The sequence below is a fragment of the Histomonas meleagridis genome (genome assembly GCF_020186115.1).
Source record: "Histomonas meleagridis strain 2922-C6/04-10x chromosome Unknown contig_82, whole genome shotgun sequence".
NCBI classification, from domain to species: Eukaryota; Parabasalia; order Tritrichomonadida; family Dientamoebidae; genus Histomonas; species Histomonas meleagridis.
Genome location: NW_027150919.1, coordinates 201,748 through 220,555, shown reverse-complemented (window position 1 = coordinate 220,555; position 18,808 = coordinate 201,748). Strand labels below are relative to the sequence as shown.

Here is an 18,808-nt window from a genome sequence, read left to right as displayed (position 1 = left end):
GCCTTTAAACGGTTACTTATATGCCTTTGGGAAGTTCACTTTAATGAAGCAAAGAACAGCAATCTCTCTCTCGCTTGATAAACACCAAAAGACAGCACTTCTTGAACACTCTATTTGGTCATATGAAAATATACCCAATGAAGAATTAGATCAACTTTTTTCAAATCTAGAAATTCCAAAAATTATTCCAATAAGGCCTTCACCTATTCAGCGTAATGAAGACGTTCAACCTTTTATGTGTGGAATTAATTCTGTCGATTCTTTAATTTCACCATTTCTTGGCGGATGTCTTACCGAAATATGTGGTTTGCCAGGATCTGGTCGTACCACTTTATGTCTTCGTTATGCACAACAACTAAATCCAAATTACAGAACGCTTTGGATTGATACTGAAGGATGCATCGTTCCTCCGAATGGTCTCTCTCTTCCTGTTATTCGAATTCATGATCATATTCAATTTTTTGCACTTACGCATTGTCTCCCAGCGATAATTTCCAACGTTCAACCACGTCTAATTGTTGTCGATTCGATTGCTGCAACAATGCGTGGCGAAGCAGCAAATGAAGCGCAAAGTCGCACTTCCCTTCTGTGGGAGTTTGCAAAGGTTCTTAAGCGAATTGCATCGGAAACAGGCTGTGCAGTACTTGTTACAAATCACATGTCGTTCATGCAGTATCATGGATTCATACGCACATTAGGTCAGTCATGGGCTAACGCACCGACGCATTGCTTCGAGGTAAAGAAATCGGGATCAGGAACAAGAACTTTGAGAGTACTTAAGTCGCCATGCCTACCAAGAATAGACATCGAAATGTTACCAACGGAAGGACAATAAGCTGTTTAAATATTAATGTAAATTATTTGTTAATATGATAACTTATTATAATCTGATTATTTCATTAGAATTTACAATAGCAAATAAACTTTGTTTCATGTTTGTGTGCTTATAAAATCTTTTGATTTCAGGAAACAGAGGTATTTAAGTTGAAATCAATTTCTGAGGAACATTATTTTTTTTTCACATAATATGAATTATTTTTGTCACTATCAATATTACAGTTACTAGTGTAGTTAAAATTTCATGGCGTATGTTCAAATTCGATTTTAAAATCACTTCGCTTATATCAAGCAAACTTTGTAAAAAATTGAATTATATAGAATAAACCATTCAAAAACAGATGGATGCTGAAGGAGCAGTTTATGCAGTAATTTTCATTCTAGGCTCGTTCCTATTATTATACTTTCTCCTTAAATTGATAAACAAGATTATGCATGGTAATTTAACCACACTTATTTCAAGTCAAGATAAAACAATCGATATTAATAATCTCAAAATAATTCAACTTAATGTTTCATGGATTCCTAATTTCCTTATTTTCGGGAAAGGAAACAAGCTATCTGGGAAAGATAATCAACTTCTTAATCGTCTTGTTAAATATGATGTTGTTTGCCTCACAGAAGCATTTGCTTACATTGGTTCACCACTAAAAAAGTTTGTCAAAAGCATGAGGTCCTTTGGTTTTTCTTATATTGTTCAATCAAATTCGGCCTCATTTACTGGCCTCGAAATTTTTGATGGTGGGCTTATAATTCTTTCCAAATACCCAATATTATCCAACGGTAACATCACATACCAACTCAGCACAGGTGTTGATCTTCTATTTGGAAAAGGCGCAATTTATGCAAGAGTTCAAATGGGGCAAGGAACTCATTTGCACATCATATTAACAAACCTCCAATCAACGAACGTTAAAAACACGTTAGAGACGACGACCGTTAGAACTGCCCAACTCAGAGAAATGATTTTCTTTGTAAAGAATAAAGCTATGGACGGCCAACCAATAATTATTGTTGGTAACATGAACATTGACAGTAGATCCACAAAAGTTATCGGTAAGATGAGTGGAACTGAATATAATAAAATGTTCACAACATTAGGAATTGATGGATATACACTTACAGACATACTATACTATTGTGAACTTGAGCATCCGATCACATTTAATGGACAGTCATTAGATTACATATTTACTTATTCTAGAGATGATGGAGAGTTTGTGATTATGCAGCAACTTGGAAGTGTTGTCAAATTCGAAAACGAAAGCAAAAATGAGCAATCACAACACTTTGGTGTTGAAGCTACAATTGAATGCGGTTTCAGACAAATTACTGATGCATGAAAATATTTCAAACTGTAAAATTATTTTTCACATCACAATTCCTTATATAAATTTAACCATTTGTTTTCTATTTCTGAGATCAGACTCATTTCAATCTCCTCTGTTCCAAATAACAAAACAATCTAAACATATTTTATTTAATTTAGACAAATCAAAATTTAAAAATTTTTATAAAAATATAATATTCAATACTCTTTAATTCCTAAATCTTTATCAATCAACTCGTTTTACACACAGTTTATAAGTAGCACTGCTTTAGAGTTCAGTGATGGATTGAAATGTAAATCAGCAACAGGTTTGAAAAGAAATCAACATGTTTATAATAATGTTTGTATTCGCTTTGATATCTGCGTGTTTAGTAAATGCGTATCAGGTGAATATGGAGGAGCTATTAAAGCTTTTGATTCAAACATAACAATCCACAATTGTATTTTCACGAACTGTTCATCTCTCTACGGTGGATCTATTTATAGCAAGTTTTCACAACCTTTTTCTCTCGAGTACTCTTCGATCACTGGGAGTTTTGCTGAAAGATTTGGTGCAATATTTTCAGGATCACCAAAAGAAACATCATATACTTCAAGTATTTCTTATACAAACTTGACTTATTGTGAAGCCAAAACTTACATTGCTGGCGTGCGTTTCGAGTTCACAGTACCAATAATGAAATTTGTTATAATCAAAAATACTTATGCTCCTAATTTTGGTGGAGTTTGGGACTGGTCTGAAAAACTTGCTTTAGCACAATATCATCACTGTCTATTTTATAATAATACGTCTGGCTCTGAAGGATCAGTAATTACTTTCTTTCGCTGGATGAACAGATCACATGTTGAAGATTGCTTCTTCTCAGGTTCCAATGGTAAATCACCAAGTTATATCTATGTTTATAGCTCAGAGTGCTTCATGGAAATCAAAAATTGCTTTTTTGATAAACCTCAGAATGAGTCCATCAGCGAACGATACGGAGGAAATTTTGCAAAAAAATAATACATTTAGAGAATTTTTTATCTGCATTTAATTCAAATTGTGATAGGAAATTAATTTTTTTTATATATGTAAACTTTTTAGAAAAGGAATTTATATATAAATCATTTCTAGAATCTCTAGATTTGAGAATTTAATAATTTAACTATTTCTGTATGACCATTTTCAGATGCATACATAAGTGCTGTTTCAAATAATTTAAATAATTTCCAAATATTATTTTGAAATATAAAATTATTAAAATAAATATCAAATTATTAAAATAAATATCTTTAGCATTAATATCAATTCCTTCTTGTTCAAGAAGTAATTTAACTATTTCTGTATAACCTTTTGAAGATGCTCTCATAAGTGCTGTTTTAAATAATTCATATAATTTCCAAATATTATTTTGAAATCCAAAATTATTAAAATAAATATCAAACTATTAAAATAAATATCTTTAGCATTAATATCAATTCCTTCTTGTTCAAGAAGTAATTTAACTATTTCTGTATAACCTTTTGAAGATGCTAATATAAGTGCTGTATAAAATAATTGAAATAATTTCCAAATATTATTTTGAAATCCAAAATTATTAAACTAAATTCTAAATAAAACAAATAAATATCTTTAGCATTAATATCAATTCCTTTTTGTTCAAGAAGTAATTTAACTATTTCTGTATAACCATTTGAAGATGCTAATATAAGTGCTGTATAAAATAATTTAAATAATTTCCAAATATTATTTTGAAAACCAAAATTATTATAATAAATTCTAAATAAATCAAATAAATATCTTTAGCATTGATATATATTTCTTCTTGTTCAAGAAGTAATTTAACTATTTCTGTATAACCATTTGAAGATGCCAAAATAAGTGCTGTTTTAAATAATTCATATAATTTCCAAATATTATTTTGAAATATCAAATTATTAAAATAAATATTAAATAAAACAAATAAATATCTTTAGCATTAATATCAATTCCTTCCTTTTCAAGAAGTAATTTAACTATTTTTGCATAACCTTTTTCAGATGCTAAAATAAGTGCTGTTTTAAATAATTTAAATAATTTCCAAATATTATTTTGAAAACCAAAATTATTATAATAAATATTAAATAAATCAAATAAATATCTTTAGCATTGATATATATTTCTTCTTGTTCAAGAAGTAATTTAACTATTTCTGTATAACCATTTGAAGATGCCAAAATAAGTGCTGTTTTAAATAATTCATATAATTTCCAAATATTATTTTGAAATATCAAATCATTAAAATAAATATTAAATAAAACAAATAAATATCTTTAGCATTAATATCAATTCCTTCCTTTTCAAGAAGTAATTTAACTATTTCTATGTAACCAAATTGAGATGCTAATATAAGTGTTGTATCATATAATTTAAATATATTCCAAATATTATTTTTAAACATAAAATTATTAAAATAAAAATTAAATAAAACAAATAAATGTCTTTAGCATTAATGTCAATTCCTTCTTGCGCAAGAAGTAACTTAACCATTTCAAAATATCTATTTGAAACTGCTATAATAAGTGGTGCTTTAAATCAATTAAATAAATACCAAATATTATTTTTAAATTGTAAATTGTTGAAATATATATTAAATAAAATAAATAAACATCTTTAACATTAATATCAATTTTTTCTTGTTCAAGAAGTAATTTAACCATTTCGATGTGATTTTTTTTAGTTTCAAAATATAAAATTGATTTAAATATTGAAAATAATTACCTAATCCATATTTAAAATATCAATTTATTGTAATAAACATAAAATAAACAGAAACAATGTTTTTATTATTAATGTTTTCTTCTTTCTTAAGAAGTATTTTAAATATTTCAGTTTGATCATTTTGCGAAGCCAATAAAAGTGCGGTATCAAATATAACAATTAAATTCCAAATTTCTGATTAAAACCCAAAAATTTTAATATCAATTTTGTATAATACATACGAATATCTTTTAGTTTAAAGTTAATTCCTTCTTGTTCTATCAGAAATTGAACAATTCCTATATAACCTTTTATAGTTGCCATCATTAAAGATGTTCTAAATAATTTAATAAAATTCCAAATATTATTTTAAAATATCAAAACATTAAAACATATTTTATTACAAACAAATTAATATTTTTAGTATTAATATCAATCCCTTCTTGTTTAATGATATACTGAACAAGTTCAATATTACCTGATTCTGATGCAAAAACTAAAATGTTTTTCGGAATTTGATTATGTTCAAGAAAATATTCGACAAGATATAAATTACCTGTTTTCGCTGATACATTAATTATATATTCATCGAATTTGATTTCTTCTTCTAAAAATGAAAGAATTTCATAATTACCAATATTAATACATTGATAAATTTGTTCTTGGAATTTAATATCAGTTAATGTTTGCGTGTTACTTATATAATATCCAAAGTTTTTAAATGGAATTTTGTTTGTACTTACATATGTTAATAAATATTGTTGATTGTTTTGATCTAATTTTTCGATTTTGTTTTCATAAATATATTTAAAGATATCATTTCGATGAAATTTAATTGCTATTTCATAAACACTGTTAAATGTCGAATGATTTTGTTCACATAAATAAATAATTTCAAGATTTCCACCTGCAATTGCATATTTACCTGTATTTTCGACTTTTGCATTATTCATTAATAAATATTTAAAACATTGAATTGCTCCAAAAAATGCTGCAAAATCAATTAATGTAACATTTTCTTTGTTAATAAAAGAATATCTTTCATAAAGTGATGGTTTAATGATTTGATTAAAATCAAAATCTTCTTGTGTTGATATTTCTTGAAGTTTCTCTATATCATCATTTCGAATGATTTTTGATATTTCATTCGGATTAACTCCTTCTCTAACTAATTGCTTATGAAGTTCCCAATCATTCTTTGATAATTTTTCATAATTATTTTTAAATTCTTTATTAAATGGATCTTTAGAATCGTTTTTCTTGTTTTCTTCTTCAGTTTTATAATGTGAAAAATAATTAGTATGAAAGTTCTTGGTAATATTTATATTAATTAATTCTTTTTCAATCATTTTTTCAATGATATAATATGTCTCTTGTGTATTAAATTCTGATATATAATTAGTAAAAATTTCAATAATTTTTGGATTGTTGTGAAGAATTGATTCTTCTTGTGTTTGAATTTCTTGTAAATAATTTAAATATGTTTGGATTGATTCTCTTTGAGATGAAAATGCTGAATAAACTAAAACAATTATACAATAATTAAATGTAAAAGGAAAATCTTTATCAAATAAATTCATTGTTTTTGCAACAGAAATTTCAAAGTTTTTTTCTGTAAGATTAAAAATAACCTGTTCTAAAGAAATCAACTTTTGCATATGTACAGATTGGTTATTAATTGATGTATTATTTACTTTATTTTCTGATTCAAGGGTCTGTGTGCTTTCAGTCATCATAATGAAACGATTTTGATTCAAAATGAACGATGCATATTTCCCTGAAAAATACTTTTTGAAAGGTTTTGAGCAGTTTACATATGTCAAATGATTTTGATTTATTTTTCTTCAAAACAAAATCAAATGCAATATCAACAAAATTACAGAGAACACATCTAACTGAAAAAGGCAAAAACATACAAATATATAAAAAATCTCAAGATAAAAATTCTTCAAATTCCACAAAAACATCTGGAATAATGGCAATCAAGGTCAATTTAATACCTACCATAGTAATTCTTGGTACACGTTTTCTCTCTTTGTTTGTTTTTGGCGGGTTTGTTATAATGTATTGTCGAAGACTAAAGGAAGTTGAGAAAGAAAGAGATGAAAACGCAAAGTCAGATAACCCAATGCTCACGACTTTAGTAGCATAAGCGATTATTTTTGTAATAATAAAATTATTTATCATGAAGTTAGTTAAGTTGTTTAAATCTCAAAGGTAAAAATCAACTTGCCCCAATATCTCCAAATCAGACAATTATTTGTTGCTATTCTTTTCTACTTGGACATACATTTCAAGAAGGATTTGATATTGAAGATAAACCCAAAGCATCAATAAAATGTTTCCTATACCGCCGAAACATACATATTATATCAAAACATTTTTATATTTTTAATAAAAAATATTCCAAATATCATCACATGAATTATAATTAAATCTTTATTCATAAATCCTCAATGATGTCTATGATGGTGTCTATGACGATGTCTTCTTCTTCCCTCGTCGACTTCTATTTCTTCATAGAACTCATCGACGTTTTCCATTTTATTGTCATTATCATTATCATCAAAAACTTGAACTTCTTCCACTGTTTCAACGTTTTGTTTCCTTAACAGCGCGAGTTCTTCTTCGCGTTTCCTGTTAACTTCTTCGGTCATTCTCATCACTTCTTTATTCACTTTCTCGAGCAGAAACTCCAATTTAATTTGCGTGAAGAACATGACAACAAATTCCCCGTGCTCAAGTGTATCAGTAAGGAATATTCCGCTTGTCCATTGTGCAACGTTATCATTATTGAGTTTCTTTAAAAGTCCCGCGTATGAAAGGTTCTTTGCAAGTTCTTCCATTAGGAATCGAATGAAAACACGTTGCGCAGAATTAGTTTCATCTTCAGGAAGTCGAACAATGCTTAATACTTTCCATGAAATCGCATCTTACGTCAAAAGATATGCATATAAGTTTGCAAGACCCGTAATTCGATGCATGGAATATGTATGGCATTGTGTATAACTCGTGTAAAATCCTCCCTCGACAATGGAAATGTTGTTGTCACTTACACTGAAAAGATAATGAATCATCGTGCCAAGATTTCGATTAAACGTTTTTTCTATGCCAACATAGTTAATACACGTGTTAACTATGATGTTGTCAAACCCTGGATTCTCCTGTTGAAGTTTAATGATAGTATGCGCTGCTTCTGCAGATGTCGCTGATGTTACAATATGTAAATATATAAACATATTGTATACTTTTTGAAAAGATATAAACTGCCGTGAAAAACCTGTAGACCGACAACAAAATTTGACCAAATAGAAATTTTAACATATATTCAGTATCGGGGATATGAATTCATAGAAAACATAAAGTATTCAATAAATTATTGTGACACGCATCACTTTTTTAATGTTTTTTAATCGGGCTGTATTTTGCCAAACCGTTTTCCATTTTCATTTAAAATAGGTGTCATTTATATTTTTCTTGAAAATCAAATTGAAAGAAATTTCTTTAAAAAAGTGGGATCATTTTCTATCGTTCTAAATTTACCACCCAAAAATCGATTGAGAAGATTTGGAGGTTTGGTCTGCGGTTGTGTAATTGATCCGAAAATCGAGAAAAAAGTATTTTTTATGTTAACGTTCTCCTTAGTGAAAATTTCAAAATCATCAAAAATATTTATTATCATTCTCTATGAATAATGCTAGACTGTAGGCGTGGATTATATCAAGGTGTGGATCTACAGGTTTTTCACTGCACCTATTTATGTCCTATTAAAGGTTTATAATTTAATCATATGAATGCGTCTTTATCTTGACGTTAAATCCACATATTTCACTTAATAATTTAATAATTTTCTGATATAAAATGTAATTGGTTCCATCCTTTGTTTTGTTTGTTTGATGATTTTTTCATTTTTATGTACAACTTTAATAATAAAAATACTTGAAAAAAATGTAACAAATTTCTCAAAGAGATTTTTTTCAAAATATGGGAAAATCATGAATATGCAATGAATTAGAGTATATTCAGGTATTGTGATTTTGATAATTAATTATATTTATTGATTTTGGGACGCTTGATTTATAATATTTTTCATAAGGTCTGATGGAGGCTGTGACATAAATGTTCCTTTTTGAAGGTTTTCTATTAATTCGGGTGGGAGGCATCCATGAGTTGAATAATATTGACTAACAATTTGAGCGCCTAACCAATTTACATATGATGCCATATCCGTTGGTTGTGGGAGTGTTGATATGTCATTTGCAGCGTTGATAACTGCTTCACATAATGGGTTATATTCATTTTGTTTTTGCTTGTAAGGTTCCTCAAATGAGTAACTAGATTCTTCGTTATACAAAGCTCGTTGTTCAGGAGTGTATGAAGCCCATTCTGCTGCTAATTTTTGTGATATCATTACTGGTGTTAAGTTTGGGTTTTCAATTGCAGTACGTTCTCTATTTCTGGAAATAAAAATCGTAAATGGAGTAACTCTTGGTGGAAATCCACCTGCATCTTCTGGGATCATGTGAAAGAAACAAAATTTCTGAAATTTTAACGTGGGAAAAAATCACTAATTCATAAACGGGCTCCTGCCTTAAGGGTACCCTAAAAGTTGTACGTGAAATAGGAAAAGTTTATCTTATTTTATTTAAGGATAAGGTTTATTTTGGTGAGCATTTTTCGCTTACACGACTTTGTTCGCATTATTATGTTCAATAAGTAATTTAACTATTTCTATGTAACCATTTGAAGATGCATAAATAAGTGATGTTTTAAATAATTTAAATAATTTCCAAATATTATTTTGAAATATCAAATTATTAAAATAAATATTAAATAAAACAAATAAATATCTTTAGCATTAATATCAATTCCTTTTTGTTCAAGAAGTAATTTAACTATTTCTGTATAACCATTTGAAGATGCTAATATAAGTGATGTTTTAAATAATTTAAATAATTTCCAAATATTATTTTGAAATCCAAAATTATTAAACTAAATTCTAAATAAAACAAATAAATATCTTTAGCATTAATATCAATTCCTTCTTGTTCAAGAAGTAATTTAACTATTTCTGTATAACCATTTTTAGATGCCCATATAAGTGCTGTTAGAAATAATTTAAATAATTTCCAAATATTATTTTGAAATATAAAATTATTAAAATAAATATAAAATAAAACATATAAATATTTTTAGCATTAATATCAATTCCTTCTTGTTTTAAAACGTATTCAACAAGTTCAATATTTCCTAATCCAGATGAAAATATTAATATATCATATTATACATCAAAATATTGAAAAGAGTTTGATCTTTTACATTAACATCAATTCCTTTTTGATCTAAAAAATAATAAATAAGTTCAAGATTATTTGATATAGCTGCATATACCAAAATATCTTTAGGACGCTGATTGGTTTCAAGGAAATATTTTACAAGAAATATATTACCGATTTCAGTTGCTTGATTAATAATGAAATCATTAATTTTCATTCCGTTTTCTTGTTCAAATTAAAAATTATCTTTTCAATTGATGTAAGGAATTTCCATTCATTTTTAGTTTGATTTGTCATTTTCTTGCTTGACATTAAATTTCTTTGCAAAAATCTTATAAATTTATAACGGTTAATTCATACCGATAAATGAATCATATGATAAAAAAGAAAATAATTTTTACAAAATGTTTATAAATATTTATAGTAAAAACAAAATTTTCTGTTGTTAGTACAACACATGCAAGAAAAAACAGAGATGCGGATTTTAATGTGAAGTTTTAATATATTTATTTATATCATATTTATTAAAGATTATCAAAGAAACTACACCTTTAAGACAAATATTTATTGTCAGTAATCAAAAATTTTTTGTTTTATTTGCAAACAATTTTTAATTGAAGCAAATTTTTGGCGATATTGATGATTTATTAATATTTGCATATGATTTTTGTTGATACTTTTTTATAAAAAACTGAATTTTTCAGTATAATATATTAGCAGCATAACATATAATGCATATTATTATTCTTGTTCCGCCATTATTATCAAATATTTATGTGCTAGCGCTGGAATTCTTCAAGAGCTTCCCCAAATAGCATATAATGCAACAGGGTGGGTGCTTCTGTAGTCATATGTGTTTTTGTTGGTGAAGGTGGTTTTAATGGTTCATGTTCCACCTATGTAGGTGTGAATATTGCTGTTTGATTTGGTTATTGATTTCTTATATAAAAAGTTTTTTGTCTGAACGTGTAATAGTAATCAAAACAGCAAATAGCACTTCCATGAGTACCAGAGTTATTAATACTTATTTTCCATTCGGGTGTTTAAACCTATAAATTTCACCATGATGTTTCCCTGCATGAACTTTAATTCCAATTGTTCCCACACGTCCATTGATATTCTATTCATGTGTAGGTGTGTAAAATTTAGTAAAAGATTTTGAAATCTTTGATATCATTTATATTTTTGTTCCGAAAAATTTACCCTGATGTCTCTCCAATTCGCGATTTTTCCGACCGTTTATAGTATTCAAAAAATAGTAAACGGCCTAGCGTGGCCACAATGCACAACAATATATTGACTAGAAAACCTAATAAAGACTACACGAATTACAAAAAAAGGCCAATTCTCGAATGTGTTATAACTCAAATTTCAAGAGGATACCCAAGAATTTCTAAAATTGCACAAACAAGGGAATTCCTGATTCCACACGAAGATCCTGGAAAAATAAATTGAAGCATAATCCTGCTTGGAGACCATGGAATAATGATCATGGTGGTGATCATAGGATATTTACAGACATAGAAGAACAATCAATTATAAATTTTATTGTCAGTTGTTTTTTACAACCAGGTTATGTGTTTACCAATGAAGACTTCATAGTAATCGCCATTAATGCATATTTAACAAAATATCAAGATATAACAAATTTTGAAAAAACGAAAGATTTTTTAGTTTCACACCAATATATCGCAGATTATAAAAAAGAGAAATCATCTTTTTTCTAGAGTTTTACATCCTAAAAGGAGACCAAATGTGACTGTTAAGAAAAATCTAATTGAATCGAAACAATACCAAACCTACTAATTTCTGTTGAATAGTACAATTGTCAATGTGGATGAAACATGCTGGTTATGTTTTTGAATGGTATGGTAACTTTGGCAGAAACTCTGAAGATTAAATTATATTTCATACCACCAGGTATGACTGATGAATTTCAACCATTAAATCGAAGGGCCATCGGGTGTTTGAAGACTACAGCACGTTATCTGTTTCGAATAGGGTACAATCAAAACAATAAAAAAAAATTTACTAAATTACAACAGCACAATGCATGGTTTGGGCATGGGAACACCTGCAACCCAATATAATCCAAGAATCTTGGTCAATCTATGAATAAAACATTTATTCATTTTTTTTCTTTAGACAAAGAATTCATATTGAGAGAAACGGTTTTTACCGGTCGTAAAAATCGCTGATTGGAAAGACAGAAGGGTAAACGAAAAGAAAAAACTAAAGCTTTTGAGTTAAAGTTAAAATTTTATCATATAAAATATATTTCCAATTAAGGTTCACGCGTCTAATTTAATCCCTCAGATAAAATGTAATATATCTTCCTTTGAAATGAATTCCAAAGTCATTTCAGGAGTTGCTGTAAGAAGACCTTTGTCAATTCCATCATGTATTGATTGTTATGGTGTTGTTCTCTGTCATTCAGCAACTGTCATCACATCAGTTACTGGATATTATATGATCGAATATATGAATGACAATTTTGTTCATGTAACAAGGTGTAATAATTATATTCCAGGAAGAAAATTTTAAATTTCAAAAAAGAATTTGGATCCATGATGATCCAGATCAAAAGTTCTCTTCGATTAATTTTACAGTAGGTGATTTTGCTATATCTATGGCAAAAATAATGAAAGAGAAAAAATTTAACACATATACACATAATTGTTTGAATGCACGTTATTTAACCATGAAAAAATATGGAATGATGTCAAGAGATCCCTTAAATAATAAAAGGTGCATCTTTTTCCAAGGATGGTTTGATTATTATGGAAAAAAATCCAGAATTCCAAATATTGAAGATTTCAATTTCCAACAAATGAAATAATATTTCATTAAAAAATAAAATTTTAAATTTTATAAATTTTTATTTTAATGATAGTATTTATAAAAATTCAATATTCATAAGCTACCTAATGACATTTGATCAGCACTGATTATGTCATTTATATTTAAAAATGATAAATATGAAACTGTATTATGTTTTTTGTATCATAATTTTGTATAACAAAATCGAAGTTATCATCAATGTTAACTTCATCATCATTAATACTTGCAAGAAAAACATTATTATCCTTAAACAAGTATTTACACCTTTCGCTTTCTTCTTGAGTAAATTCCTTTTTTGTTACAATAAAATTATAATCTTTATGTAAGTTTATAAGACCAGGCCATAGTGTTGTGTCACGAACATTGCCAAACAATGTATCATAAGAAACAACACAAAAGATTGTACTGTCTATAGATGGAGACTCACATTGAGGTGTATATAAAATAGTTAAGTCCGCAATATCATCAGATTTGTAAATTGCCTTTTTGATATCATTGGAAATTATAACATTTTGAACTAATCCAAGCTTCTGTAGTTTTAGTATAAAATTTCTCTCTTTTGTATTTAACGAAACTGATGATATGCTGTTAAGGGAAATTTCTTCGAAACATTCTTTGCTTGTTGGTATAATTACACAAATTTTGTTATAAGCATGAGAAATATTTTGAAGGATGTGAAAAAATACATGTGACTTACCATTCTTTTTTCCAGTTGACGTGAATGACATAATTGGATTTAAAGAATCTATTTGAATCTTTTTTGGTGTATTAAATTCAATGGAACATTTCCCAGTTCCCAAAACTGTATTTAATATTTTTTGGATGAAATCCATCTTTAAATTTTGTACATTGAAAGTGCATTTGGTTATTTTGTTTTTTATTATAAAACTTTTAATTCGAAGAGTTAATTCATTGATATCAGTTGTTAATTTGAGTTGCTCCAAAACAATATTGCTACTGGTGCATTTTAGTATTAAGTCTGATGTATTGCTACAAGAGATCACTAGGTTGTTTTCTTGCTTCATGTAAAATAAAAAATTTAAAATTTCTTTTTGAACGAAAATTTTGCCGGCAGAATATAATTTCAATTTTTTGAATTCCAAGATTTTTACCGTTTTTTGGCAATAATTTTCATTTGGCCATTTTCCTTGAATTGCAAATCAGAAACTATATTTAATTCAATACCCATATCCTTAAAATTTCAAAAATTTAAATTTATTGATATAATATTTTCATTTAAAAGATCTGTGATTTTTCATTTGCTTAAGAACGCCAGGATTCCTAATTTTTAACATAGAGTACAAATTGTTAAGCTCAGTTTTTGCCTTAACAGCCTCCATTCGAATCGTATTGTATCGGTATTGAATTTGATCCCTGATATAATCATCAGAAGCAGGAATAAAACCAAGTGAAAAGATGTCAACAGTTTTGAATTTCAATGTTTGCTGAACATTCAGCGATCCAGTATCTTTTGAAACTGTAAAATTGACATTAAAGACTTCCGTCTGTTTTGCGACCTCTGTTAAAATTTCAATCAAAATTTGTGGGAAATCTTCAAACTCAGTTTCCATTTTTTGTTCTTGTTTGAATTGATCGAAATCATCAGAATTAAGTGATAATTCATATAAAAAGAAAATATCTGCTTCTGAAGTAATTTCAATGACCAAAAGTGAGAGTTCGTCTTTGTCTTCTATTTCAATGATCTTGATTCTTAGAATTACCATTTCCGATCGTTTTGTTTCATCTGATCGAAATTCTACTGGTACTTCTTTGTTGAAAACAATTTTTCCTCCATCCCTTAGGCTTGGGTCATATAATTCATTTCCTAGATTTAATGAAGAAATACTTTTAGAATCATCCTTTTCCATTTTTTCTTGCTATTTTAACGTCTTTGCACTAATTCGTTTAATTCGGAAAAAAGTGCCACGAGAAACCCACACAAAAAGTCGCATTGAATTGAACGGTCGCATTCAAAATTCTTTCCAAACGGTCCCGGTGAGGCAAAAAAACCGTTCCATCTGAACAGACAATTTTTTATGAAGCAAAACTGTGATATTCTTTTTATAGGTCATTGCACACGTGACGAAATAACTATAAAATCAAAGCTTGATAAGCTTCCAGGTGGTGGTGTTTATTTTGGTGCTATTAGTGCAGGTTGGTGTCTAAAAAGATTTTCTCCAACAGAAGCAAAAGAACTTCGTGTTTTAACCATAGGTGATCCAGAAGATTTCATAGTAATAAAAAAAGAGTTCGAAGAATCTGGCATAAAGTTATCACTTATCGAAAATGATTGTACTACCACTTTTGTTCATTCTTTCAAAGATGAACAACCAGACAAACGTATTTCCTCTGTTCGTGATGTTGCTCGATCATTTGAATGGAAAGACATTGCTGATTATCATGCTCGCATATTTTATGTTAATCCACTTTTCTATGGCGAAGTTGATCCATCTCTTTTCGAACTCATGAAAAATAATTGTGACTTAATTTCTGTTGATTCACAAGGGCTTCTTCGTAGGCGAAATGGAAATGAACTATATCATCAAACGCCAGAAAATCTCGAATCCGTACTCAAATACGTCGATATCCTAAAAGTAGATGCTGAAGAAGCCTCTTCTTTATCAGGAATCACCGACAACACAGATGCTGCATGTGGATATCTCCTCACCAAAGGTCCTAAATATATCATTTGTACACAAAGTACAGGTGTTGCAATCTATCACGGCGATGAAAAATACTGGTCCGACTTCGGAAAGTGGACTCTCGAAGGCAGAACAGGTCGCGGCGACACTGTTTCAGCAGCGTTCATTCTTTTGCATTTTATACTTGGATTTGATATACAAAATGCATTGAATAAAGCAGCAGAAGGATGCAGCAACAAGATGATGCATCCTGGAGCGGCAGTTGAAGCTGATTTTGCGCAGATTCAATAAAATTATTCTTTCGAATTTTTGTTTTACTTATTTTTGTTTAAGGTAAAAAAAAAATTCGTAATTTTCAATAAGTTGATTACAAAAACTATTTATAAGTTGAAAGACTCAATAACAAAGTAAAGCTTTCCTTAAGTTAAGGAATATATGGTATTATTAAATATATACTTTTGGATAAGGAGCTTTTTCATTTTTCTTTCGCGGCTCCACTTTTTATTACATTCCATTCAAAGTAATTTGCTTTGACAAAATATTTGGTTTCAAATATTTTTGTCACATAAATGCACCAGCAGCTTGCACCAAGTTTCTCGGATGTAGCTGCAAATGTGTTTAATGTTACGCGCTGCGATTTTTTTCACGGATTTCAGGTGTCAATAGCAAAGAAAATTAAATCGAAATATCATATAATTCAATCATTTTCCATGCGTCCACGAGTATATCCATATGAAATATCAGAACAAATGAACGAACCAAAGCATACAGCTGCCTTTCAAACAATTATACTTTCTGACTTCTATGAATTACCACTACAAATTTCCATAAGCAATATTAATCCTTTCCAATGTCAACTTTCAATTCCACTAAATGATTCAACATTTACATCCGGATCTTTTGGCACATCTGGTATTTCTATATCTGCACAAAATTCAACACAAAAAAGGAACATTAAAATTGATTTACAAACAGATTTCCAACTTAAATCAACAATAACCATTGACACTACTATTCTTTTTAATCCCTCGTTGATAGTCGGTGCCAGTTTATCGAAAAGCTTAGACCAAAAGAAATCTGAAATAATTCTTTTAACACAAAAACAAATTAAAAATAAAACGTATTGTGGCCTATTAAATCTTAATGAGAGAAGCTCATTAAATCTTGGAGTAACGCATGAAATACATCCGAATACTATTGCGGGTGTTACATTGAGTATAAACTTTTCTGATTTCGAATCCGAATTCAAATTTGGGTTCCAAAAAGGATTTAAACTTTCGCGGATATGCACAAACGTTTCAAGTAACGGAATTGTGCAATCAATGTTCCAAAGAAATATAAAACAAGGAATGGTGCTCTCTGTGTCATCTTTTGCTGATCACATTAACCAAATATATTCTGTTGGTTTAGGTGTATCTATTGAATAAATATTTGTGTTTCTTATTAAATATAAATATAAATTCAAAACTTTTTTTTTGATTGAATTATATGATGATATATGTAAATGAAATACAATTTGTATATTTCGATATTTATCTCATGAAAATGAGATTTCAATAAAAAAAGTTTACAAAAGAATTTATAATAAAACACATCAAACATTCGTTAAAAATTATCTTTATGATGCAATGTTTTTAAAAATTCTATAAATTAAATTGATGTCTAGAAGCTAACGAATCATTTCTTGCTATTAAGTAAATTGACTATTTCGATGTTACTATTCTGAGATGCAATCATAAGGGCAGTTTTAAATATTTTGAGCAATTCCCAAATCAAATTATGGAATTTCAAATAATTGTAAGAAGCATTTTTTAATGCAAATAAATATTTTTAGCATTAATATCAATTTCTTTATTTTTCAAAAGCAATTTTACGATTTCAATATGATTCTTTTTAGTTGCTAATATAAGAGGTGTGCAAAATAATTTAAATGATTTCCAAAAATTATCAAGATATTAAGAATTATTAAAATAATTATCGAATAAATAAAATAAATATCTGCAATATTTATATTAATTCCTTCTTGTTCAATAAGTAATTTAACTATTTCTTTAAAACCTTTTGAAATTGCAAGTAAAAGTGCTGTACAAAATATTTTGATTAATTTCCATGTTTCATTATGAAATAGTCCAAAATTATTGAAATGAATAGTGGTAAGAAAAAACAAATATCTTTTACATTAATTTCAATTCCGTTCTGTTCAAGAAGTAATTTCACAATTTCTATATGACCTTCTATAGAAGCATGATTAAGTGCTGTTTCAAGAATTTTAAACAATTTCCAAATATTATTATGAATCATAAAGTATTTAAATTTAATTTTAAACGAAACATACAAATATCTTTAGCATTAATATTAATTCCTTTTTGTTCAAGAAGTAATTTGACTATTTTTATATAACCATTTCCAGATGCATGAATAAGTGCCGTTTTAAATAATTTAAATAATTTCCAAATATTATTTTGAAATAGAAAATCATTAAAATCAAAATCATTTAAATAGAATAAATATCTGTATCATTTATATTAATTCCTTCTTGTTTAAGAAGTAATTTTATTATTTCCACATTATTTTTTGAAGATGCCCAAATAAGTGCTGTTTGAAATAATTTAAATAATTTCCAAATATTATTTTGAAATAGAAAATCATTAAAATCAAAATCATTTAAATAGAATAAATATCTGTATCATTTATATTAATTCCTTCTTGTTCAAGAAGTAATTTAACTATTTCTGTATAACCATTAAAAGATGCATAAATAAGTGCTGTATCAAATAATTTAAATAATTTCCAAATATTATTTTCAAATATCAAATAATAAGAATAAATATCAAATAAAACAACTAAATATCTTTAGCATTAATATCAATTCCTTCTTGTTCAAGAAGTAATTTAACTATTTCTGTATGATCAAACAAAGCTGCAATAAAAAGTGCAGTTCTAAATAAAACAAATAATTTCCAAATATTAAATCAAGATTAAAAATTAATTAAATAAATTATATATAAAAGAAACAAATACCTTTCGCATTGATATCGATTACCTTTTGTTGTAAAATATAATTAATAATCTCAATGTTTCCTGATTCAGATAAGAAAATTAAAATTTTTTTAGGGACTTGATTGAATTCAAGAAAATATTTCATAAGAAAAAAATTTCCAAT

General features: G+C 27.7%; 5 protein-coding genes across 5 annotated transcripts; 3 read left to right on the top strand and 2 right to left on the bottom strand.

Annotated features, from left to right (window-relative positions):
* Positions 1-43: 43 nt before the first annotated feature.
* Positions 44-835, top strand: GO595_009030 (DNA repair protein RAD51-like 4; the record flags this gene model as incomplete). Its single annotated transcript, XM_067922671.1, has 1 exon — positions 44-835. The coding sequence occupies one exon, from the start codon at positions 44-46 to the stop codon at positions 833-835; it is 792 nt and encodes a 263-aa protein (XP_067770815.1).
* Positions 836-1,178: 343 nt separating this feature from the next.
* Positions 1,179-2,180, top strand: GO595_009029 (Endonuclease/Exonuclease/phosphatase family protein; the record flags this gene model as incomplete). The annotated part of the gene is made up of 1 exon (XM_067922670.1): positions 1,179-2,180. The coding sequence occupies one exon, from the start codon at positions 1,179-1,181 to the stop codon at positions 2,178-2,180; it is 1,002 nt and encodes a 333-aa protein (XP_067770814.1).
* A 5,159-nt stretch (positions 2,181-7,339) lies between these two features.
* Positions 7,340-7,732, bottom strand: GO595_009028 (uncharacterized protein; the record flags this gene model as incomplete). Its single annotated transcript, XM_067922669.1, has 1 exon — positions 7,340-7,732. The coding sequence occupies one exon, from the start codon at positions 7,730-7,732 to the stop codon at positions 7,340-7,342; it is 393 nt and encodes a 130-aa protein (XP_067770813.1).
* Positions 7,733-8,940: 1,208 nt separating this feature from the next.
* Positions 8,941-9,408, bottom strand: GO595_009027 (uncharacterized protein; the record flags this gene model as incomplete). The annotated part of the gene is made up of 1 exon (XM_067922667.1): positions 8,941-9,408. The coding sequence occupies one exon, from the start codon at positions 9,406-9,408 to the stop codon at positions 8,941-8,943; it is 468 nt and encodes a 155-aa protein (XP_067770812.1).
* Positions 9,409-15,039: 5,631 nt separating this feature from the next.
* Positions 15,040-15,936, top strand: GO595_009026 (carbohydrate kinase; the record flags this gene model as incomplete). Its single annotated transcript, XM_067922666.1, has 1 exon — positions 15,040-15,936. One exon carries the CDS (start codon positions 15,040-15,042, stop codon positions 15,934-15,936), a length of 897 nt encoding a protein of 298 aa, XP_067770811.1.
* Positions 15,937-18,808: the final 2,872 nt, after the last annotated feature.